General features: G+C 43.0%; 3 protein-coding genes across 6 annotated transcripts; 1 reads left to right on the forward strand and 2 right to left on the reverse strand.

Moving 5' to 3' along the window:
* Positions 1–1,979: 1,979 nt before the first annotated feature.
* Positions 1,980–13,799, reverse strand: cntf (ciliary neurotrophic factor). 2 transcript variants are annotated; one of them, XM_040145670.1, is made up of 4 exons: positions 13,772–13,799; positions 10,481–10,617; positions 7,121–7,435; positions 1,980–7,023 (listed from the first exon to the last, which is right to left on the reverse strand). In XM_040145670.1, exons 2-4 carry the CDS (start codon positions 10,598–10,600, stop codon positions 6,853–6,855), a joined length of 606 nt encoding a protein of 201 aa, XP_040001604.1. In that variant the 5' UTR covers positions 10,601–10,617; positions 13,772–13,799; the 3' UTR covers positions 1,980–6,852. The 2 variants fall into 2 exon arrangements, with proteins under 2 accessions (XP_040001604.1, XP_040001603.1); XM_040145669.1 differs by lacking the exon at positions 13,772–13,799 and adding an exon at positions 10,879–10,934.
* On the forward strand, positions 13,141–14,981 carry si:ch211-113e8.11. 2 transcript variants are annotated; one of them, XM_040145667.1, is made up of 2 exons: positions 13,141–13,440; positions 13,589–14,981. In XM_040145667.1, exons 1-2 carry the CDS (start codon positions 13,367–13,369, stop codon positions 14,250–14,252), a joined length of 738 nt encoding a protein of 245 aa, XP_040001601.1. In that variant the 5' UTR covers positions 13,141–13,366; the 3' UTR covers positions 14,253–14,981. The 2 variants fall into 2 exon arrangements, with proteins under 2 accessions (XP_040001601.1, XP_040001602.1); XM_040145668.1 differs by having other exon boundaries at positions 13,141–13,435.
* A 441-nt stretch (positions 14,982–15,422) lies between these two features.
* si:ch211-113e8.10 (E3 ubiquitin-protein ligase ZFP91) lies at positions 15,423–22,022 on the reverse strand. 2 transcript variants are annotated; one of them, XM_040145652.1, is made up of 13 exons: positions 21,802–22,022; positions 21,116–21,545; positions 20,759–20,796; positions 20,455–20,571; positions 19,988–20,027; positions 18,782–18,892; positions 18,608–18,700; positions 18,279–18,464; positions 17,993–18,043; positions 17,686–17,764; positions 17,011–17,125; positions 16,787–16,886; positions 15,423–16,673 (listed from the first exon to the last, which is right to left on the reverse strand). In XM_040145652.1, exons 2-13 carry the CDS (start codon positions 21,508–21,510, stop codon positions 15,668–15,670), a joined length of 2,331 nt encoding a protein of 776 aa, XP_040001586.1. In that variant the 5' UTR covers positions 21,511–21,545; positions 21,802–22,022; the 3' UTR covers positions 15,423–15,667. The 2 variants fall into 2 exon arrangements, with proteins under 2 accessions (XP_040001586.1, XP_040001585.1); XM_040145651.1 differs by having other exon boundaries at positions 21,116–22,022.
* Between the last annotated feature and the right edge of the window lie 38 nt (positions 22,023–22,060).

The raw sequence follows: 22,060 nt of genomic DNA on the forward strand, positions 1-22,060 counted from the left end.
CAGTCATCAAGACGCTTAGAAATGATGCTTGACTGAGATAAGACAGAAGAAGCAGCATGTGAGAGAAAATGTATGGAGATCTGGGAGCTGGTGAATGAGTTTGGTTTAATTGTAATTCTGCTCTGTTTGCGTGTGCACACTATCATGAACACTTCATCACCCGCACCAATACCCCCAATATGTGTGTGTGTGTGTATGTGTGTGTGTATGTGTGTGTGTGTGTATTCACATACACACAAACAGGCAAATACATCCACACACATATGCACTCACATTCACACACAGCTACACAATCCTTACTGAAGACAAACATTCACATGCACTTGCAAGCAGTGCACATATACAGCAACACACAATTATACAGTCCTCACAAACTACACACAGATACTAACACACACACACACACACACACACACACACACACACACACACACACACACACACACAGATCCAATAAAGGACACACACCCTCTTCCACAGCACACACACTGACACACACAGACACACACACCACATTCATTTCCCTTTCATTCAGCACAGGCACATATTGTGCTGCTGTAACACACACACACACACACACACACACACACACACACACACACACACACACTCACACACACACACACACCATTTGCAGAGCTTGCTCCTAGCTCTCCCCGCACACACACCCCTCCCCCTCTATCTCTATCAGACACACACACACACACACACACACACACACATCACACACAAGCATACACACACAAACACATTACACACACAGTCACACAAGTACACGCACATTCCCTCCTACGCAGGCACACACACAGCCACACACACATTCCCTCTTTCCTTTCACACAGACACACATTCAAACACACGCACGCACACATCTCCCTTGTACACCCCTCCCCCACTCTTTCTCACACACACATACACAACCGTACATGTCCTCTCTTTCACTCTCACTCTCTCTTCCTTTCTCACTCATTCACTCTCTCACTCTAACACACACACACAAACACAGACACACACACATATATGTACACACAAATACACACACATTCTCTCTTTTGCTTTGCTTCTCTCACTCGCTTACACACACACAGAGGAACACACGCCTGCGCAAACATCCACATTCACACACACAAACACATACACACATTCTGTCTCTTGCTTGCTCTCTCCCCTCCCTCTCTCTGTCTGTCTGTCTGTCTGTCTGTCTCTCTCTCTCACACACACACACACACACACACACACACACACACACACACACACACACACACACACACACACACACACACACACACACAGAGACACACACTATCTTTCCTGCCCTCTCTCCTCTTCTCTTTTTTCATCTCTCTGTCTCTCTCAGACACACATACACCCACATGCACACAAATGCACAAGCACACACGTACAAATGCACACAAGCACACACAGAGACACACAAACACAAAGAGACACACACCCATTTTCGCTCTCAGTCTCTTTCTCTCTATCCCTGTAACACACACACATATTTTCTGTCTCGCTCGCTGCACACACTCTCTCTCTCTCAAACACACACATACAGTATACACACACACCTCCCCCCTCTTCCACAGGCATCCTGGCTGCCACTCCTACCCTAACAACCACACACACACACACACACACACACACAGACACACACACACACACACACACACACACACACAGACACACACGCACATATACATAAACACGTTTAAACAAACACATGCACAAACACACACCCCGCCCCTTTTGCTCAAACACACATCCTGTCTTTTCTTACAGTTAAACATAAACACACAGAAACAGAGACACAATATTACTGCTAATAATCAAACTCAAACTGTGGATAAACAGACATTTTTCTCTCACACATTTTTCTTGCAACAACAAAAAAAAAACATCCTCCATTCTTTCAAACACACTGCCAATCATCATATGTGAGCCAATTGGTTTTTAAGTCACACAAATACATGAGGCAATTCAAAGTATAGCCAAGATCAATTTATTTCAACCCACTCATACACCCTCAGGAATCCTATCAATAATAAATAAGTTTGTGTACCATACCAAAGTTTCAGGAAAACATAAAAGACTTTACATTACTCTCATTTTATATTCACAATGCATCAACTGATGCACTCTCTGTGATTTAAAAGAAATGTATATATTTTGTCTTTACTATTTTTGATAAGTAATCATTTCGTCCCTAAATGAAAAAATGAAACAACAATATTTAGGCTGTGGATGACGATTCAGAGGAAAAAAACATGTGTCCTGGTTCCAGTATTAGTCCTGCATTATATTCACTATGTCATTCAAAATAATAAGGGCAGTGCTTTAGTACTAGTCTATGCTTATGTTGTTTGTAGCCCCTCTTAGACACAAAAACATTTGTAAATGCTCTGCCAGTTTTACATGTCGGCATTATCTTTAAGAATGGCCTGAATCATTTACTAAACAACATTTATTTAACACTTTCTTCTCCATGGCTCAAGTTGGAATAAAACATTGACAGTAAAGCCAAACTCTAGATTACAGTGTTCTGACATAATACAATTTTGAGAATAGTGTGCAATCAATCAAGACAGAGTAGGAGCGAAGCTGTGTGAGTGCTGTACTTTGATCACGGGACATTTTGAAGCAGCAGATTTGACTCAGTAGAGAGACTTCGGCATGCTACACAAGCTACTTTTGTAGAAATTGCCTGGGTATTGGTACGAACCTTACGTTAGAAAAGTGTCCCTCCACACTGATAGCAAGATAACAAAACAGGTGAGCAGCATGTTCCAGTAAACTGTCCCTTGCCTCGCACAACATCCATAACCTGCAACATTGCTGATATTGTTGCAGTAAATTAACTGACGCTTTAATTATTGTTTTATGATCAACTAGTTGTTTAGGTCATTTTTTTAGGTCAGCAAACAGGCCGCCAAAATTTCACACTTGTTCAAGGCTCTGAAATATGATTATTTGCTGTATTTTTAGCCTTTAATGAAAGTAAACGGAATATTTTTTGCATTTTGTACCATTTGTTCAACAAAACAAGCAACTGAAATATGTCAACCTGGGTTCTGGGAAACTGACATTTTATAGACAAAACAAGTCATCACTTGATTGAGAAAAATAACTGGTAACAAATGATTATGAAAATAACTGTTAATTGAAACCTTACTACATTGCCACGTCTTGTATCCTAGATGCCAAATATCAAGCGAGCATTGCTTATCCATTTACAGTACGTCTTGTCTTGTGTGAACAGAGTCGACAGAGGCCTGCGGTATGTTAGAAAGCCAGAAAGCCGGTACTTTAACAGATAAATGAACCCAGCAACGTTCCAGATTACATGTCAGAAAGGAGCTATGCTGTAAAAGCTCAACAGAAGATGGTTTCCGTTCCCTAAAGATAGATATAATTTGAGACACTGTAGGACTGTAATCCAAAAGAGACTTTTGGATTACAGTGACTAAAGGAAATACAAAACAAATTTGTCAGCCCAAAGATTCAATCTAGTTTTGGTGTCTGGTCTCCCTTGTGTGAACATTGTATCAAGGGCCAAAAATGTATCCAGCAAGACAGTCATTACACAGATAAAGCCACATTTGCAGGACAGGGATTACTGTTGCCTGACTGTAAACATCAAAGATTAACGGCAAAGGCACTGAAACAGTTCATAAGTAAATTAATACATTCACTTGACCATCGGGCATAATGAGGGTTAATCATACAGTCTTTACGGTAAAGCTGACAACTGTAATGAGCGTGGTTTTTTCCTACTGTATGATTGCTGTTTATAGACAGATGTGATGGTAACCTAATCCTCTCTTTGTGCTGTGAGCCATTTGTCTACAGCTAGCTCTCTCTACACCAGAGGTCAAAAGGGAGGGCACTTGGTGGTGTAAAAAACTACATTTATAAAGAAAACGCACAGTAAAAGAAAAGAAAAAAAAAACATTAGAGAAAACAAATCAATCAATCAATCAATAGCACATAAAACACAAACATTTTGTTTGCCAGGAATGTAATCACAGTGCTGTATTTTCCATGATCTGTAAGAAAAGGACAGACTAAAAATGGCTGTAGGAGTCTTGTGTAGGTCAGTCCATGACTGACAGATGATGTGTGTGGCACCAACAGAAGAACAGAGGGCTATAATGTGAAGCTGTTGGAATCAGTGACGAAACAGTTGTCCCATAAAGCTCATGTCCAGGCTCCGATGCTGCATTCAGGCCAACAATAGCACTGCATCAAAGACACGCAGTCTCACTCATTTCAATGAGACCTATGCATTGGCCCAATGAGAGAAAAAAAAAAATGCCACCATGATAACTTTCCACAGTAAAATGCTGTTACATTGTCTCTTTTAAGCCTTGGAACTTACTGATATGTTATTCAAACTGGATTTCCTCTACCACATTTCATCTTCTCCTGTAGCACCTGTAGCAACACACTTTTACTTTTTTTCAACCCAGTGTTACTTTTGGTCAACTTTGGCCCGAGTTCTCTTGTATTTGACTGTTCTTGATCTGGGGCCAACCAGGCCAGCAAATCAACCAACTCATAACAGAGAGCAGAGCCGGAAAATCCTTTTGTAAAAAAAGAAAAAAAAGAAAGAAGATTTATGCGCTGTGTAGTCCAGCGGATAGTTCATCATCGGAGGAGATGAAAAAGAACATAACACATCCCTAATCCAAATACAGAAAAGCAGATGCAATACATGTAATATTGCATTTACAGTATATCACACTAAAAAGTACTGCACTCCAATGCATTATTATATATTTAGGATGCATTTGTGGTGTATGATGTATTCTCAGTCTTCATTTAGTGCATTCATAACCGATGGAGTGAATATCTTGTGCACATGTTCAGTAGCTCTTATTTTCTCAGGGGTCAAATTTAATCTGGAAATTAATGATGGTGACTCAGATCAAATGACCAAATGCGTTTATGTTTCCTTCCAGTAACAACATCCAGTTTTCAGGAGCCCGATAACAGTTTGGAGTATCCTGTGTCACTCAAGTACCACACAGGTTTGTTTATACTCCCAGTGCATGTACCAACAGTTTATCAACCTACAGTATGAAACAAGTCAAACATTAACTGAATAAAATCTGTAGCCCTTGACTTAAAAAAAAGTTTAAATGTAATATGGTCCCCTCAAACTAAAAATTAAAACATTTCACAGGTCTGCTTACATAATAAACCTCTCTTCCATTACACCTTTGTCTGCTTTGTGCTCCACATTATCATGGATCCTATTGATTATGACTATTCTACATAGGATTCAAGCCCATTCACAGTATCTTCTCTTTTTCCTGCCCCGAAGCTTCATGCATCATTAAAGACAATCTGAGGCAATGGCTGATGCTAATTTCATTAGTACCACAGCCCGAGTTAGACTGACAGAGTGGCATGTGAGGGTCATTTTTGATTAATTTACATCATCACAATTTAACCAATCCACTAGAAGAGTTAACTTATCAACTACAGTATCTGTTGATTATTGCAGTAAATGCTGCAACTGCTCAGTGGATAGATAATGGATCACACGACAGACATAAATCCTTGCTTTTCAGCTGACTGAATCTGGACTGGGTTGAAATTAATATGTGCCTTAAAATGTTCATATTGACCACTGTGATGTAGGACATGATTTTTGTGTCTCTCGTGTTGGGCTTTGAATTGAAGCCAAATGCAGTTTTCTGATAATCAGTGTCGTACAAACTTTTACTATTTAAACTGTATTTCCACTACACTCCCTGTTTATGTGCCCATTCATTTGCCCATAAGTCTGGACTACTGATGTTGCGGTTGCACCAAACTTGTTGCTCCCTCTATCCTGTGACATGGTTGACCATGATTTCATTGCTGATAAATTGCCCTAAAAACCTTTTTAAAAAAAAAGATCCCATAAGAGCAGGGCATATTTTGACATAATTATCATTACTGGGGGAAATCAAGAAAGAAAGGAAGGAATTAATCTATGCAATAGAAACATTTAAACACTAGAGGGCACTGTTACATATTTGTTTCCCTTCGTACACTGAACATCCCCAGGTAATAATTTATATGGAATGATTTAAAGCCACAGTATTCAAAGGTACACATATCAGTTTGGTGACGGTATGAATTCAGATGTTCTCATTTCCATCAGAATGTGCCCCTTGCTGACTGCTTCCTCTGTCAGCTGCAGTGGATCCTGGCCGTATATCTTAAATTATAACTTCCGCTGTATCAAAGGAGTAACGGATGCACAAGGAAAACCATGAATCTGAGTTAGGTGTTACCGGGCAGAAAAAGTAACATCTTCATTTCCTTGTTTGAGTTGGCGTTAATCATGTGTTGTTTCCTCAATACCAAAATGTGAAAGAAAGAAAGAAAGAAAGACAGAAACAAAGAAAGAAACTCTGTATCTTAACTCTGAATCTAGACGCTTGTTAGATTTCATCGATGTAAACAATAACTATAAAGATGTATTAGATTCTGCCATACTTAAAATAAACTTGTTCCAACAAATGTTATTAGCTGTGACAAACAGGGTTCGTTTCTCTGTCTGAGGCCTCTGTGCAAATATACGGGACTTCGTGCCCTAAAAATAACCCAACCCACTCATCTCCCTGTGTCAGTAGGGATCTGTGTCTCTGTCTCAGCTGGCTATTATCCCTCATCTCTTTCTTTTCTTTCGATATCAGCCAGTTTCTCACTTTGGCACCAGCTGAACTCCTTGCTCCACTCTCATTTTCTCATCCCTTTTCATCCCTTCACCCTCTTACCTCTCTCTCCATTTCTAACATTTTATTTCTCTCTTATAACTCCACCTCACCCACACACACTTCTCGTGTCTCCTTCTCATCACCGAGCGCTTCTTGTGCTCCTGACTCGCGTGGTCCTCGCACGCTCCCTGGCATTCACTGAAGGCAGGCTTTGCAAGGTGGTGATGGCCGTCTTGGTCCAGTAGTCCACCTCTTTGAAGATCCGGTAAACCCAAAGCTTGAGCTCAAACAAATGGGTCGGACCGTCTAACTGCCAATAAGAAGGGGAGAGATCACCAAGCCCATTTTTAATTTCCATCCAAAATGTTTACCATCACAATAACACATCGGATGACAGCACAACCTACCTCCAAACCCTCCAAATTGGGAGTCAGGACTGCCGTGCCATCTACAGCTTTGAGGAGTTCTCCCGTGTTGATTAAGAGAAGTGAGAGTCTCTCCTTCACCATCTTCCTCTGGGTCTCGTAGTCACCCTTCTTCCCACCGCCCAGGTCCTCTTCCTCTTTGGCGATGGCTCTCTCCAGCAAGCTGCGGCACTGCAGCAGAGCAGAGTGGAGGCGCCAGAGCTTGTCCCTGGTGTCCAGCTGGGAGGAAGGAGGAGGGACGGACACCAGACGACCGTCAGCCACCGTAACATCTGCACTGAAATTTTCCTTCTTTCTCTTGAGAAAGAAGGAGACAAAAAACAAAGAGGGTGAAAATTAAGAACAGAAGTGAGATTTGGGAAAGAATTCATGATGAAAAGGAAGAGGAGTTGGAAAGTGAGCGTTGAAGAATGCTTTCTGTCAAGTACTAACCACACTCACGTCACTTTTTGTAACAGTTTGGCACAGTATTGAAGATCATTGTCTATAAGTCAACAGGGATTTTTCTCCTAATGTGATCAGGCTCATTCACATTGTTTCTAGGAATAAAATATACCCATCAGAGTAAAAGGTCTTCTTAACAGGAGGAATTTGTGCTCAGCGTATTACAGTAAGGATTTATTATGTCAACAAGTTAAACGTTTGAATCCGCTAGTTAAAATAACAGAAGCACGGAAAAACAGAGAACTTTTGTAGGTACAACACATGCGATACCACGAAATACAGTATGAAAAAAATATGGTGTGATATAATACAACTTTCTAGTCAAAGTCAACACTTGAAACCCTAAATCATAATACATAGTGTATGTTGACTTTAACAATAAGTGCCTTGTATATATAAGACACAAGAGTTTTATTCATTTTCTCATCTAGCCTTACTTTCGGCAGGAATGTGAATAATCCTATTTCCCAAAATATCAGAGTGGATATCAAGTGGAAGTTTTCTGCTTCCACGTCTTAAAGTGAAAAAAAACAACTTTTCAACCCCCCCCCCCAGCACTTCCCAGTGGTATTACTGTTGGCACCACTGTCGCAAAGACCGGATCATTCTCCGTTTTCCTCAGAGCCTAGCAACTACCAGCAACCCGGAACAACGACCACAAAAATAACAATTTGAACTAGAAACCCCGATCTCAGTGCTATGATAAAGACAGAGTAAAACATCTGGCTGTATTTATAAGTAGGCAGGTTTTGTTACTTACTGATCTAGTGGAAATAAAGCCAACTGAATGTCAGTTTTGAAAACTCTCAAGTCCCGGAGCTCTCTCCGGGTTAATGTCTGTCCGAGGTTCACTCTTGCTTTACATCAGTGTCTATCACTCTTCCATTTCACCTTCTTTGCCTCCTCCGACAACAGGGCTCTTTCTTTTGCCAGGTACAGTTTCTGCAGTTGCTCCGGTTGTTCCCACATCCGCCATTTCTGCTATCTGGGAAAAGATACCTATAGCTGCCGGGAAAACAAAAGCGCTATCCTCTTCTTGTTTTGCTTGCGCAGTGGCAGATGCACTTCCTTTGTGCCGTATATCGAGCTTTAATTTTCCCGCGTGTTTTCGTACTCGGTGGCAGACAGACTGGCGCAGTGAAAGTGAGGCTTTTGGGAACAAATCTAAATGCCAATGGTGTCATTGTTCTATAGCCATTACATTGTCTATCATAATGATAAGTTAAAGCAAAAAACTATAAAATCCATACTGTATATCTACTTTCGATAAACAGCTACATTACAACAAATCTGACATTATGACCTGCCGATGGTGTTGTCTGGTCACTTCGGCGGGCATGACTGTAGCTGGCATCAGCTTTATTAATTGAGTGAGTTGTGAATCCCAGAGGCCTGCTTGTGACATTGTACTGAGGTGTTAATGTAGAACCCTGCGTGCAAGTTAGTACCAGTGTGACAGAGTGGCCTAATGTGACCTGTGTGCTTGGAGAGTCAGGGGGGAAGTTAGTGTTCGCCGCTCAGACTGCAAAGAGATTGTGATTCGGGCAGTTATGGATACCCCAGGAAGCAATAGTGTAGCCAGAATTCTCAAGGATCATTGTGAATCTCCATAGCGCGGTAAGCTCTGAAAATGATTTAAAGGGCCATCAAACGGATGTTGTAAATGAGTGTCTTCCCACCCAACGAATAGGCAACTGACAGCTCGCCTGGAAAAAATAATACCCTGCCTGAAAAATATTAAACTTGCATTTGATTCATTTGGGGCTTATGTGCCAAAGACTAAACAAAGTCCTGTTTGAGAGACAATGCCTTCCAGCCAAGGAGAGAAAATACAGGAGACATGAATGTACATAAACTTCTGTGTGACAGGCTAAGACATATCTAATCACTTCATGATGTGTTCACTGGCATGAATCTGGTGCTATAGCTCTAGGGTTACTGCAGCAATATTTCCCAAGAAGATAAACTATGCCAACAGAGTCAGTGATAAGTGTTTATTGAAAACTGTGTCAGGAAGAATACAATTGAAGAAGACATGAAGGATAGAGGAAGGAAGGGTCAAAATCCTTAAGTGGATGAGTGGATTATATGCCAGGCCGTCCCTTGCTCCTAGCAACACACATGAAAGGAAAGATGAGGAAGTGAACTGGCAGGAAACCAGCAAGTTTTAATAACTGGTAACTTTCACACCTATAGGCAAAGAGACGCAGTGTCGTGGAAAAGATATGAAGGCTTTGTGCCCAGGCATTGATGAGCTTGTGCCAGAAAAACGCCCACCTCTGTCATTCCAACTGAGTTTATCCCCCCACCACCATTTCCATTACCACCACTCTGCATTCCTACCCCTTGCTTTCCTAGACATCATTTCCTCCTCTTTCACACACATACACACATTCTCCCTCCCTCTTATCTTTCCTTTGCACACATCCCTTTCTTCTTTCTTGGTCTCTCTCTCTCTCTCCCCATCTGTCTGTCTCTCTCTCACACACACACACACACACACACACACACACACACACACACACACACACACACACACACACACTTTGTCCATGAACTTCTTCCAAACACACACAAGGACATGCATGCACACACAAAGTTACAGGCATGCATGCACAGGGACTTTCATGACACACACACACACACACACACACACACACACACACACACACACACACACACACACACACACACAGAAAATCTATTAATTTTCCATTTAACCTTGGCCTATTTCTCTATCTCCCTCACTCACACACACACACACGTGCGCGCGCGCACACACACACACACACACACACACACACACACACACATAGGCCATATATATTTCTGTCGGTCTTCAGCTTGATCTGCTGGCAGGTTGCAGCCAGTGGAAAAGAAATGCGCTCCTCTACTCACATAAAGTTCCAATAAGATGGAGCACTCATGGTGCAGCTGCTCGGCTATGGCAGTGGCCCGGGCCGCCGTGGTCCTGCTCAGATCCGAGCCGGCCATGCTTCTAGTCCGCCTGTCTGCCATTGGACCTCCAGCTGTCTCTGTCGGGAAGACGAAATAGACGCGCACTTGCAGGAGCGAAGCAACAGGCCGATCCCCTAATATATACCCGTGTACGCCTGCCTCATCCTGACAACACCGGATTCCCGGTCATGGTTCACTTCAGCCTGCCCCTCCGTTCCCCCTCCGACCGAACCCACTCACTGCTTCCTTAATTAGAGCCAGAGCGCCGCTCTTCCCTAAGGTTTCGGTAAAACCAGGTCTCCCAGTCCGTCCGATCCCGCCTGCTTACTGTTACTTACTCAGTTGCAGCCTTGGTGGCCAACTCTCCGCCCTCTCTCCCGGGAACCCGATGCCAGGCGGGAGGAATTTAACTGGTCAAGCGGGGGCGGAGAGCCACGGAGGGAGCGGAGGGAGGAGCTCATCAACTTAATCCTCGGGAGTTTATCTGATTTACTGGTCGTGACAGAGGCAGAGACATTTTAAATTTAAGGAGGATGTAGCCTGGACTATCTCAATCTGCTTCCCTAATGATTAACAAGTGTAACCACAAGTCCCTACAGGGATGAACACTACCAGTGGTGAAAAGTAACCGAGTACATTCACTCACTTACTGTACTTTTACAATTTGAAGTACTTCTGCTTTACATGAGTAGACCTATTTCCATTTTTGTGCACGATCAGTTTATAAAATATCATAGGCCTACACTGTCATAAATCAAATATATTAAAGTATATAAAAATTAGCTTCACCTTGACCAGCTACAGCACTAAAGTACTGTTTAGGCCTTTTATGTTAACGCGTGTGTCAATAATAATGCAGACCAATGACATAATAATATAACACTTGACAGGGGCTGGGTGCTTTATTTTGCTGATCATACTCATGTACTTTTACTCAAGTGACATTTCAAGAGTATTTGTACAGTGTGGTGTTGCTACACTGTAAAACCGCACTGCACCATACCCCGTCGTAGACAAGCTGCAAGTTCAAACAAAGGACTATTAGGGTGATGTGACCTAATGTAGGTGTTGTCTCCATTAACAGTAACTCCCTGTGTTAACGGCAGGACACTGCAGCAAAGATAGGGAAACCTGCAGTGGCCTCTCCGTTGGAGCCAGCGTGTAAATAACCGCATATCAACGACCTTTTCTCCACGGAGGACGTGTTTTTTTTTAATTGCCACTAGCAGAAATTAAAAAAAAGCACAGGTGTAGCCGATGACCCGAGCGGGCTCACCTAGGCGGGGCGCAGCCGCCCTCGGTGTCATGGGCTGTTGGTTCTCCTGCGCGCTTGGGAAGGCCGCACGCCTGCCTGGGCGAACCTGGGAGTGTTGGCATGAAACTTGAGCTTGCAAAAAAAAAAAAAACGTACGATGACTCCACGACCCAGCGGGTTTAGGAACTGGTCGATGTGATTAAGAGCAGGAAAAAAATAAAATGAAATAAATTTAAAAAAAATGCGCGGAATGCGTTGGCATGTGAGGCAGAGATATGCAAGACACAAGCAGCAAATAAATTATTCTGATAAACTTTTTTTTTTTTTATATAAAAGGCTGTTAAAAATAACCGAGTTCAGAGTGACGCTGCATCCTTTGACCTGTCCCTGCAGTGCACATTTCCATTTAGTTCAACACTGCTTATCTTTACGTGGATGCTCCAGGTTTGAATTCAGTGGTTAAGTCGTGAAACAACTAAGTGCGGACGTTCAAAAAAATATTCGTCATTAAAAGCATCTTGGAATCAAGACTCTAAGGACAGGTGGGGTCATGTGATGTCCGGATTGTGAAGCCCTTCACATTCGTGAGCTATAATTTGGTGCTGTATATTTTAAGCTTCTTGACATGCACGCCAGTATACTGCCTTTTTACATGTCCCATGGCGAATATGAGAATATATAACAAAATATAAAGAGTGTTCACCGCTCATTTTTCTAACATAAGAAAAGAAGCAATAAGTTATTCAAAAACAAAAGTTATGCAAAAACATATTCCACAATGCATTGAAAAAATAGTACATTCATAAAGATTATACTAATTTCAGTATACAGGTGTATGCAAAAGATTTCCCAACCCCTGGGGAAATTACATGTGTTGTTGGTTTTTGAAGTGAGAGGAAGTAAATGCCACCCTTGCAACAAACAGACATTAAAAATGAGTCTTTCTTCAAATGTTAATCCACTAGTACTTTTTATTTCATGAACTTAAAAAATAGGAGAGATTTTTAAAAAAAAGCAGTCGTGGGAAGCAGACTACCGATTTAGTGGGGTTTCCAAACTTTTGCTCATACCACAATTACGGTTTAATTAGTTTTCTATGTTTTAAGTTCATATATAGCCTAAACGTGCTGAAAATAATGTGTAAATCTGTGACGCCTTAAATTAACATCCTATAATAACCACAAAAAAACAACAACCTGTAACGACATTTTGATTGTAATCATAAACCAAATAATAATCCCATAATTTAATCTCTCGACGCTGCTGTTTATCTTTGAATGCTCTGTAAATAAATCTCGCTCGACTAGTACCACGCCTGTGCTGCAGGTGCCAGTGTAGGCGGCTGCAGCGTAAACACTGAGCCGCGGCTAACTCTGCGCCTGACCCCCAGGAGAAACCTGGATGTCGGCGAAGAGGCGATGGGATTGATTGGATATTTTCCGCTGCATTACCGTGACAGATTCGCCTGTTTTATTATAAGATTCTAGTCGCCCGGGAGCAACATTAGCCAGCTCTCGTTTCGAGACAAAGCCGACGGGCTAACTAGCTTAGCTTCGGTTCACTGCGAAGGTATGAATTCTCTGGTTGGTTACGGAGTGTCCTCGGAATCTGACAGCGACGGGGATGGAAGCACCGGTGGAGTTGGGTAAATATTCACTTAAAAAAAACCAAACACACATTTTACTAAACACGGGGTGTCAGATAACTGTAAATAATATTGCATAGGCTGTTAGCTAATCTTTCTCTTGTAACTTGTACTCTCCTTCCCCCTCTGCTCCTTTTCTATCTTCAAGCTCTGCTCAGGAGGCAACATCGGTCAACAAGACCCGCAATTTCTTGCTAGAGTCTGGCTCAGCCTCCAGTGATTCAGGCAGTGAATCCGAGAAAGAGGATCCAGAGCCAGCGCAGCCCCTGACACCAGCGTCGTCTGCAGCCTGTCAGCCCACCCCGCCTGCACCCTCCCGGGGTTCACTCACCTCTAATAAACTACCGCCTCCTCCCCTGAATGCCGGCTCCGACAGCAGTGTGTTTGCCAACCCTTTCAAGGCCCAGGCGGACCAGAAGCTCAGCGCCCTGCAGAAGCATGTCCCCCTGACGATGCAGGCCAAACCCTCCCAGATAGGGGGTAAAAGGATGTGTGTGTCTTACAGGAAAGATGGAAGGTGCAGGTTTGGGATCAAATGCAAGTTTGCTCATGACAGTGACCTCCAGACCCCAGTCACCCCCACTGACTGCCATCCACCCGTGAGTGACGAGGCACCAGCTACAGAACGGGTTGAGCCCCTTGCGGGTGGCTCCTGTGGTGCAGGATCCCAGAACCTGACAGAGGAGGAAGAATCAGGAGGGCGGCAAGTGAAGAAGAGGAGGGTTGGACTGAGTAACACCTTGATTCCTCCTAAACGAGCTATGAAGCAGTACGCCCTGCACAGGGACAGAGAGCGGATCAACATGTCTTGATGGATGCTTTCTGAACTGTATTGCGGGTGAAATATGTTGTGTGTGTGTATGTGTGTCGGTAGAAGTTGTTTAGTGTCCACTGTAGGATTAGTGGAAAACTCAGGTCTATGGATAAATTTTTATCAGGCGGCAACAAAAATTTTTATTCCCCACATTCACAGTTGATGAACCATTTGTGTTGTGGACAGAGGGAGCTGGGGATTGAACCACCAACCTTGCTATTGATGGCTGACCCCTCCACCACCTAACCTGTAGCTGCCCCAGTCGAATGGAAAGAAAGATTGCGTGTGATGCGTTGGGTTTTCCCGCCAAAATTATGTTCTCAGATAGTCAATGAAAACACTTTGGATAAATGTGAAGACATTTATTTACATCATATAAATGAACAGCTTTTGTGTTTGCGCTACCACACATCCTATATCACAGATCAGAGAGGTGATGATTTAGTATTGACATACAGTGTGTTCCAAAGTCTCGACATTGCCTTGCTTATCAAATTAAGGAGGCTTCAAAGGCTATGGGCCACATTTTGAGTTTAATTGTCTAAATCCTTGACTGTGCGTGCTGGTTTAAGTGGGATTTAAAATGTCCAAGGCCAGCATTGGCTGCCTACAGTGACCTAAGACTCTAGTGAGCAGTACATACATTGTACGAGTTGTTATTCCCTCCAAGTCAACCAACAGCAGGTCTTAACGAACAGCTGCACAAATATCATTGAAACAGATTTAATGACACTGCCAAAATCTCTAAAATATGCATATTTTGTGACTTTTTACAGGTCTGTGAAACTCCTTTTTCTGTCTATGCCTTTCCAGGGTTTAAAGTGTTAATTTTTTCCTCTGTGAATTCAGAGTGTTTTCTGTTCAATTTTTTATTTCAACCATATCAAGTGAATGTTTTATGATAGATCTGAACAATGAATGAAAAATTACTGCCCATTTTTCATTTCCACTGAAGCTGATTTTGCTCACCCCACATATTGGGGTTGTTCATAGTTTTCTAACACGTTTTGTGTTTAATTCATTGTATAAATTAATTTGATTTATTCCAGTAGGAACTTGCCACACACCTGGCATTTGATGTGCTGTATATTACTTAGAGGTATGCTATATTATTGCATAATAGCAACAGCTTTGCGACACAACCTCAGCATCAATGCACACACTCACGTAAAAGGCTAGTTAAGTTTACAGGACTGTTATGTACAAAGGCAACAACTTACAGACACAGACATATACATATCTTTCCCTGATACAGATATTCTAAAAAACTACCAAATATGACTATGAGTGAACAGTACATAATATATTGATGATCCTACATTTACCTCAAACAATGCGATACAGTATATCAGGTCACTGATGACATAATCTTCCTCTATTTTCTTATTTGTGCGCTGCATCCTTTTTTTTTTTTTACATGAGGGCCTGCTGCACATGTCTCTCACTGCCATCAGCTAGAACTTCCCCTTGTCCTGTCTGCTCCCAGACCACGCCGTCCTGACCCGCAGCCTCTCTCTGCTGGAGGGAGTTAACTGACGGAGTAGAGGACGTGAGCACCGGATTGTCCAGAATAAAGCTGTCCCCGTTAGGGGAGGCTGGATCCTGGGACTGGGGTTGGGATGGGGACAGGAGAGGGGGGCTCGGGGCGGCTGTCTGCAGGGTCTGAAGTTGATGAGAGGTCGTTAGGATGGGGATCTGCTGAATGTGGGTCTGGGACTGGCTGACCGGCTGGAAGGTCATTTGTAGGATTTGTGTCTGCCCCGGGCTCTGCTGATGGGAGGAATAGGACTGAAGAGGCTGGAGCTGGGGCCGTTGCTGGGTCACCACTGAGCTGGAATGGAGGGTCAGTTGTTGGATTTGGGGCTGTTGTGGCTGCTGAGCGGTCTGCACAAACTGGACGGGCATCTGCAGCTGGAGGTGAGTCTGCTGCTGGTTGTCAGCCGGTGAAGGGGGGTCGATGGGGGACAGGGCAATCGTCACTGGCACCTGCATGGCATGGAGGCTCTGGTCCTGTCCCAGTAAAACCACCTGGTGACTCACTTGTTGGGTCACGTGACCCATCTGGGACACCTGAGCCACCTGCTGCCCAACTTGCCCATCCTGGCTCAGCTGGTCCACCTGCCCATCCTGCCCTACTTGGCTCACTTCCAAGCCGGGGACCTCTGCTTGCATGGGGTTTCCTGGCAGCTCCAGCATGGAGGCGGGGGTTGTGATGAGGGCGCCAGCGTTGGCTGCCAGCGCCTCGGCAATGAGCACCTCTGGGTGACTCTTGGCCTTATGGGCAACCACACAGTCCTTCTTCTCAAACTTCTTACCACAAATGGAGCAGGAGAACTGATAGGTGGCATCAGCATCGTGCTTCTTCATGTGCCAGTTTAGAGACGCCTTCTGGCGACAGGTGAAGCCACAGATCTCACACCTGTTGGTGAAAGAAATAGAAATTCGAGAGGAAACGTCTTTTAGTGATCTGGGAAAACTTAACAGAATGAATAAATGTTCAAACTAAGAGTGCAAATGACCAAAAGTACTAACTGTAGGGGCTTCTCTCCTGTGTGGATCATGCGGTGCACAGCCAGGTTGTGGGAGCTCTTGAATGCCCGAGCACAGAACTCACAGATGTAGTCTCTCTGGTCTAGAATCACAAAATACTCAATTATAGATGTGTTCTCTATATACTTTCATTATTAATTATAACAAGAAATGGTCAGACACAGATTGTACCTAATGCTTGTTTTATGTATGCACTGTTCGTGTACCTGTGTGGTGCTTTGCATGACGCAGCAGCTGCTTCTGTAGGCGGAAAAGCCTTCCACATGACGGGTGAGGACATACATATTTCTTCTTGAGCAAGTGCTGGTATTTTATATGGTGCTGGTGTGCATAACAAAGAAAATGCAGAACAGTACATCAGCATCAGTTGGATGGAAAGGCTAGAAGACTGAAAACTGTCATTGTAAAAAAGGCTTAGGTTAATGTTATCTTGAGGTTTTTTTTTTTGTTCTGTTTTGTTTTAAAAAAAAAAAAAAATCAGGCTAGATAAAAGGCACGTGTGGTCAATAAAATGAAAATGTAATTTATTGTGAGTATCTGAACGTGTTACGCAGAACCCATTATTCCCTTCAGAACTGTACTGATGTCAAACACCTTTGGCCCTCCTGAACTATGGATACTGAGAAAAGTCTTCACCAGGAAATTAACCACCAGGACCGATTTTTAGTGCTGACACAATTCAATCATGCAATTTTAAGACACGACCTCTTGGAAAATGAAATTGAATATTTTCAGCCTTTTATATACTGTTGTTGATGTTTGAAATGTTTGAAAATTAAATGATCTATGGCAACATCTGACATAGATTTCCATTAACTGTATTTGACATTGTGACAGATGTGAACAGTCCTCAGGGGGATCATGTAGTTGCTGAGACAAACCTGTAGGTAGCGAGGATGAGCCAGGACTGTCCCACATCCTTCCATTTCACAGCGCACATATTGCACTGGGGGCTTCTTTCTGTGTGGGTGAAGCATATGTCATTGTAATGCCACAACAAATTATTAAATGGATTTCCAGGTCTACACTGATCTCACACATAAACAATATTTATAAATCCATGGCTAACTAAGTCAATCGTCACTCGCTATCATCCTTAAATTTCTCAATAAAATTGTGACATGATAATCTGTGAAATTATATTATTGACTTCAAATTATAATGTCCCAACACAGACATCAACTTTACCTTCTCTTCGGCAGCCGAGGGGTTTTGTCATCTTTTTTCCGTCGGCCTCTCCTAACACACAAAGAAAAAAGACAATTATGTTATTGAGTTGCAATGGAAAATTAAAGCCAAATTAAATTAGTGATTTCAAATCCACTATGAAAAGGAGTTTGTTTTGTAACCACACAAACAACCACACATTATATTCAGTAAGTAAGAAAAATTGCCTAATATTAGACATACAGTATGAGCAATGTGAATCTGTCCTACTGATAACTGCATACAGATCGAGTGGTACTGTTCTTACTTCCTGGGTCCATTCGGGTCCTCTACAATTTCTTCTTCTAGCTTTACTTCCTCTTCCACACTCTCCAAGTTGTCCGAACCTTCTATCTTTATCTCAGCGACCTCTTTCTCTTTTTTAGGTCCCTTTTCTTTTTCTTTCTTCTCCTTCTGTCGAGGAGGAGCTCTGCGCTTTGGTTTAGGGGCATCCCTAAGAAGAGAAAAATAAATATCCAGTTACTAAATAAAAAAAATATGGCGCCTATGTCTAATCATGTCTGAACATGGCTTAATAGTCTGAACATAGCTAATGCAAACAAAAGTGAAACCCCCCCCACACACACACACACACACCTTTCAGCCTTCGGGTCATAGCTCTGGTCATTTAAGTCGTCTCTGAAAGGAACATCTTCGTCACTGCTGAGGACCTCTTCCTCCTCTGCCCCGCTGAAAGCAAAACAAAAAAGACTTAAACAGGATTTTACATTTTCTGCACGGGGTCAATTGATACACTTGAGATACGCGTACCCCTGACTCTGTGGCTGGTAGTTGAGGTCGTCAGGGTCATCCTGAAATGGAGGGTCTTCATCACCCAAGACTGGTTCAGCAACATTCTGACTTTCCTCCTCTCTCTTTTCACTGAGACAGCATAAGTGTGACACAGAGCAGTCATGAAAACACACCACCTAGCACTCACTCAAGGCCAGTTTATACTTCTGCGTAAAATCAACATCGTAGGTACGGCATAGCCATGTACCCTATGCCGTAGCGTCACGTGCACCTCCATGGAAATGTAACTACATGTTGCAATGACAAAGACCACAACAACTGTGACTGTACCGCTCATCCATGTCTCTCAGTGGCCGGACGAGCACAGAAAACTCTCCCTCCTTCTCCATCAATCAGTTCAATGGTCATACACACCAACTCCTCCGACATCTTCTCTCTTTAAGGCACTGCAGTAATTTCAGTAAATCTAACTGTTGTTCAACATTTATTGGCTCCAACTCCAACATGATCCACTCAGTTTCAGTTGAAATTGTTTGAATTACACAAGGAAACTCAACACAGTGGCATAGAAACCCCACTGCCAACTAGGGTTTTGGGGATGTAATTGCAGAGCGACGCAGGCACAGCAGCGCACAAGTGTAAATGCTCACAAAGGCATAGACTCTGTGTTGATCCTACGCGGAAGTATGAATAGGCCTTTAGGCACACATTGTCACAATATACAAGCAAGACAGAAAAAGGCCGTGAGACCAGTGGATGAGAAATATCAAAACAAGATAAATGCTTATAATATATGATATGCAACCTCTCTATTGTTAAAGCTAATCCATGCATGATTGATTTTTTACTACATTTTTAAAATGACGATATCGTCACAGAGTTAATATACATGTATATCTGCGTTATATATTTCTGCATAACTGCGTGTAAATCTATCCCTAGATAGTGACTGTATGAAAATATAAATATTGATAAAAATCATACATAATTACTTCTTTAAAGGGTAAGTTAACCCAAAAAAAAAAAAATCAATACATTAAAAAAAAAAATCCTTTTCCCAGTTACCAACTTAATAACATTGAAATGATGTGCATGGCTAAATACCATGAGCAATTAATGGGGCCTTCTTTGTAAAAAAAATACAACTTCAGTACTGAGTAAAACCCCTTAACGCTTGCAATGTTCATATCATACTTTAACCAAAGGGCAAAAATATATACTTACATTTCATACTTCTCTTTACTGTTCACCTCTCCTTCCACTGCTGCATGACAAACAGAGAAAGAAAGACATCATGTGTTTAAGAGAGGCAACTAAAGAAAATTTGTATAAATGATGCACAATTGGAAAAAGCATGACTACATAAAACAAATAATTTTATTGCAGTCTATTGCATTCTGTGTAGGTGAATTATCTGACGTAGCCTCGAGTGACAGGGAGAGATTTGCACCCAGACTTTTAACTCAAAAGGCAGCAGATCCCATTAGTTCGACTGAAAATCCATGATCACCACCAATTCATAATTAGAGATACATGGAACCGGATATCGCTGATGGTTTTCTACAGAATAAATAACCTAAAGAACAGCAGTCAGCATGATGTTGCAGTGTCTCTGTGTCTGTATGATTTGATTTGTGAATTACATGCTCGGATGCTGAACCATAGCAACTCATTGTCAACAGGTTGCTCACCAGCTGGATTCTCCATTCCAGGTTCGGTCTTACACACAGGCTTGGCAGAGCTGCGGCTGGCCCTGCCAGACGGGGGCTTGGCACGCGTCTGGGCTGGGGGGCGTCTGGAGGGAAGAGCTGGAGTGAGGCAGCAGAAGCATGCCATCAAACATACTGTCTGCCATCAAGTGTGATACAGGCGTGACACAAGGTCATGCACCACCTCTGTTTGAAATACAGAGTAATCCAATTGCACATGCATAGAATGAGATTTAACTCAAATGCAAATTTAGTAAAAGGCTCTTTAGTAACATTTTCTGATTACCTTGAGCATCTGTGGCAGGTTTCCTGGGGTCCTCCGAGCTGCACAAAGGAGGAAAAAGAACTGAGATCTGACATTTTCTCTCCCTGCCGAGCGACACGCCACCATTCATCACATCTCTCAGAAGACAATGCATTCAAACGCTGTAGCAGTGATTGAAATATGACAAGTTTTAAAGCCAGGTGAGTTTCACTCCACCCTCCCCATACAGAGCTGCAGAAAGGGGATGAGCTATGCTGAAGGCGTGCTTTTGACAGGAACTGACCCCACCGACAGAAACACACGTTAAAAGTCCAGGCAGGCTCATCACAAACAAATGTAAAGGTTCTATGAGCTACGGCTGTTCAATTAAAAACTTACTCTGTGCCTTGAAGGCTTTCACCTGCGACCCCCCCTCCAGGCTCTGCCGAACCCACAGATTCTGAATTTTTCTTCCGCCTGGAGTTGGAAACTTTCCTCCGCTTGGTCGCGCCGGTGTCCGGGCTCGGTTCGTCTTCGTCGTCGCTCTTGGTGTCCTTCAGCCAGGCCGGTACTGCCCTCGTTGACCTGTCTCTCAAAACCCGTCCCGACGCAGCTCCGTTAACGTCCGTTAATGAAGCGGAGACGCCGGACCTCGGGCGGCCCGCTCCGCGCTCTCTGAGACCCCTCCGCGGTGTAACGGTAGCACTGGTGGCCGGGGTCTGATCTGCGGCCTTGTCCTCCGCCGGTTCCTCACCTTTATTTACATCCCCAGTTCGGTCGCCGACCGGCTCCATCACCGTGAGGACACTTCAGCCTACCTTAAATTCCGCTTAAAGTCAAGCAGGTTTACTTGCAATTAGAGGAAAAACGGACCACATCTGATTTAAAGACGTTTTGATTGCAAGCGGCCTTTATCCAACAGTGGGGCATTTTCTGTGAGTGCGCTGAGTTCGTCGCAAATTAAATGCGTACATTTATTGATTAGAAATTGAAAACTTTTCTTAATTGTCTATTCATTAATAAACCGATATAATTTTAAAGAAGCAGACACTATTTTCGCGTTCTTAAAGCTATAGTAAACCTACTTATTCGCCCGGGCCTGGAGCACAACCATTTTGTGCGCTTTGTTGCGTCTCCTTTAAGCCAAATATAAACTGAGGTTACATTCGGGGGTGGAGACGCATTTTAGCAGCTGCGACAATCATCTGGATTTCCCTCCGTGCCGTTTGCAGATCGAGTCGACCCAGCGGCATTGTTTAAAAGTCTGCAAAGGCAGCAAGCAGCCGCGCAAAGGCAGCGCGCGTACGGGATGGCTGCCGTGGCATCATGGGAAACGTAGTGCTG

This window comes from Xiphias gladius, chromosome 15 (assembly GCF_016859285.1).
Source record: "Xiphias gladius isolate SHS-SW01 ecotype Sanya breed wild chromosome 15, ASM1685928v1, whole genome shotgun sequence".
Classification (NCBI taxonomy): Eukaryota; Metazoa; Chordata; class Actinopteri; order Istiophoriformes; family Xiphiidae; genus Xiphias; species Xiphias gladius.

Bases quoted from the DNA above. Each gene is read 5' to 3' on its own strand.
- cntf (XM_040145670.1), bottom strand. From the start codon at position 10,600: ATGGCAGACAGGCGGACTAGAAGCATGGCCGGCTCGGATCTGAGCAGG. The intron at 7,436-10,480 runs GTGAGTAGAGGA...TTCTTTCTCAAG, and splicing joins CCATCTTATTGGAACTTTAT to AGAAAGAAGGAAAATTTCAG. The intron at 7,024-7,120 runs GTAGGTTGTGCT...TCTTATTGGCAG, and splicing joins CCAATTTGGAGGGTTTGGAG to TTAGACGGTCCGACCCATTT.
- si:ch211-113e8.11 (XM_040145667.1), top strand. From the start codon at position 13,367: ATGAATTCTCTGGTTGGTTACGGAGTGTCCTCGGAATCTGACAGCGAC. The intron at 13,441-13,588 runs GTAAATATTCAC...TCTATCTTCAAG, and splicing joins GGAAGCACCGGTGGAGTTGG to CTCTGCTCAGGAGGCAACAT.
- si:ch211-113e8.10 (XM_040145652.1), bottom strand. From the start codon at position 21,510: ATGGAGCCGGTCGGCGACCGAACTGGGGATGTAAATAAAGGTGAGGAA. The intron at 20,797-21,115 runs GTAAGTTTTTAA...TCCTTTGTGCAG, and splicing joins GAAAGCCTTCAAGGCACAGA to CTCGGAGGACCCCAGGAAAC. The intron at 18,465-18,607 runs GTGTGTGTGTGT...TTCTCTTCTTAG, and splicing joins TATGACCCGAAGGCTGAAAG to GGATGCCCCTAAACCAAAGC.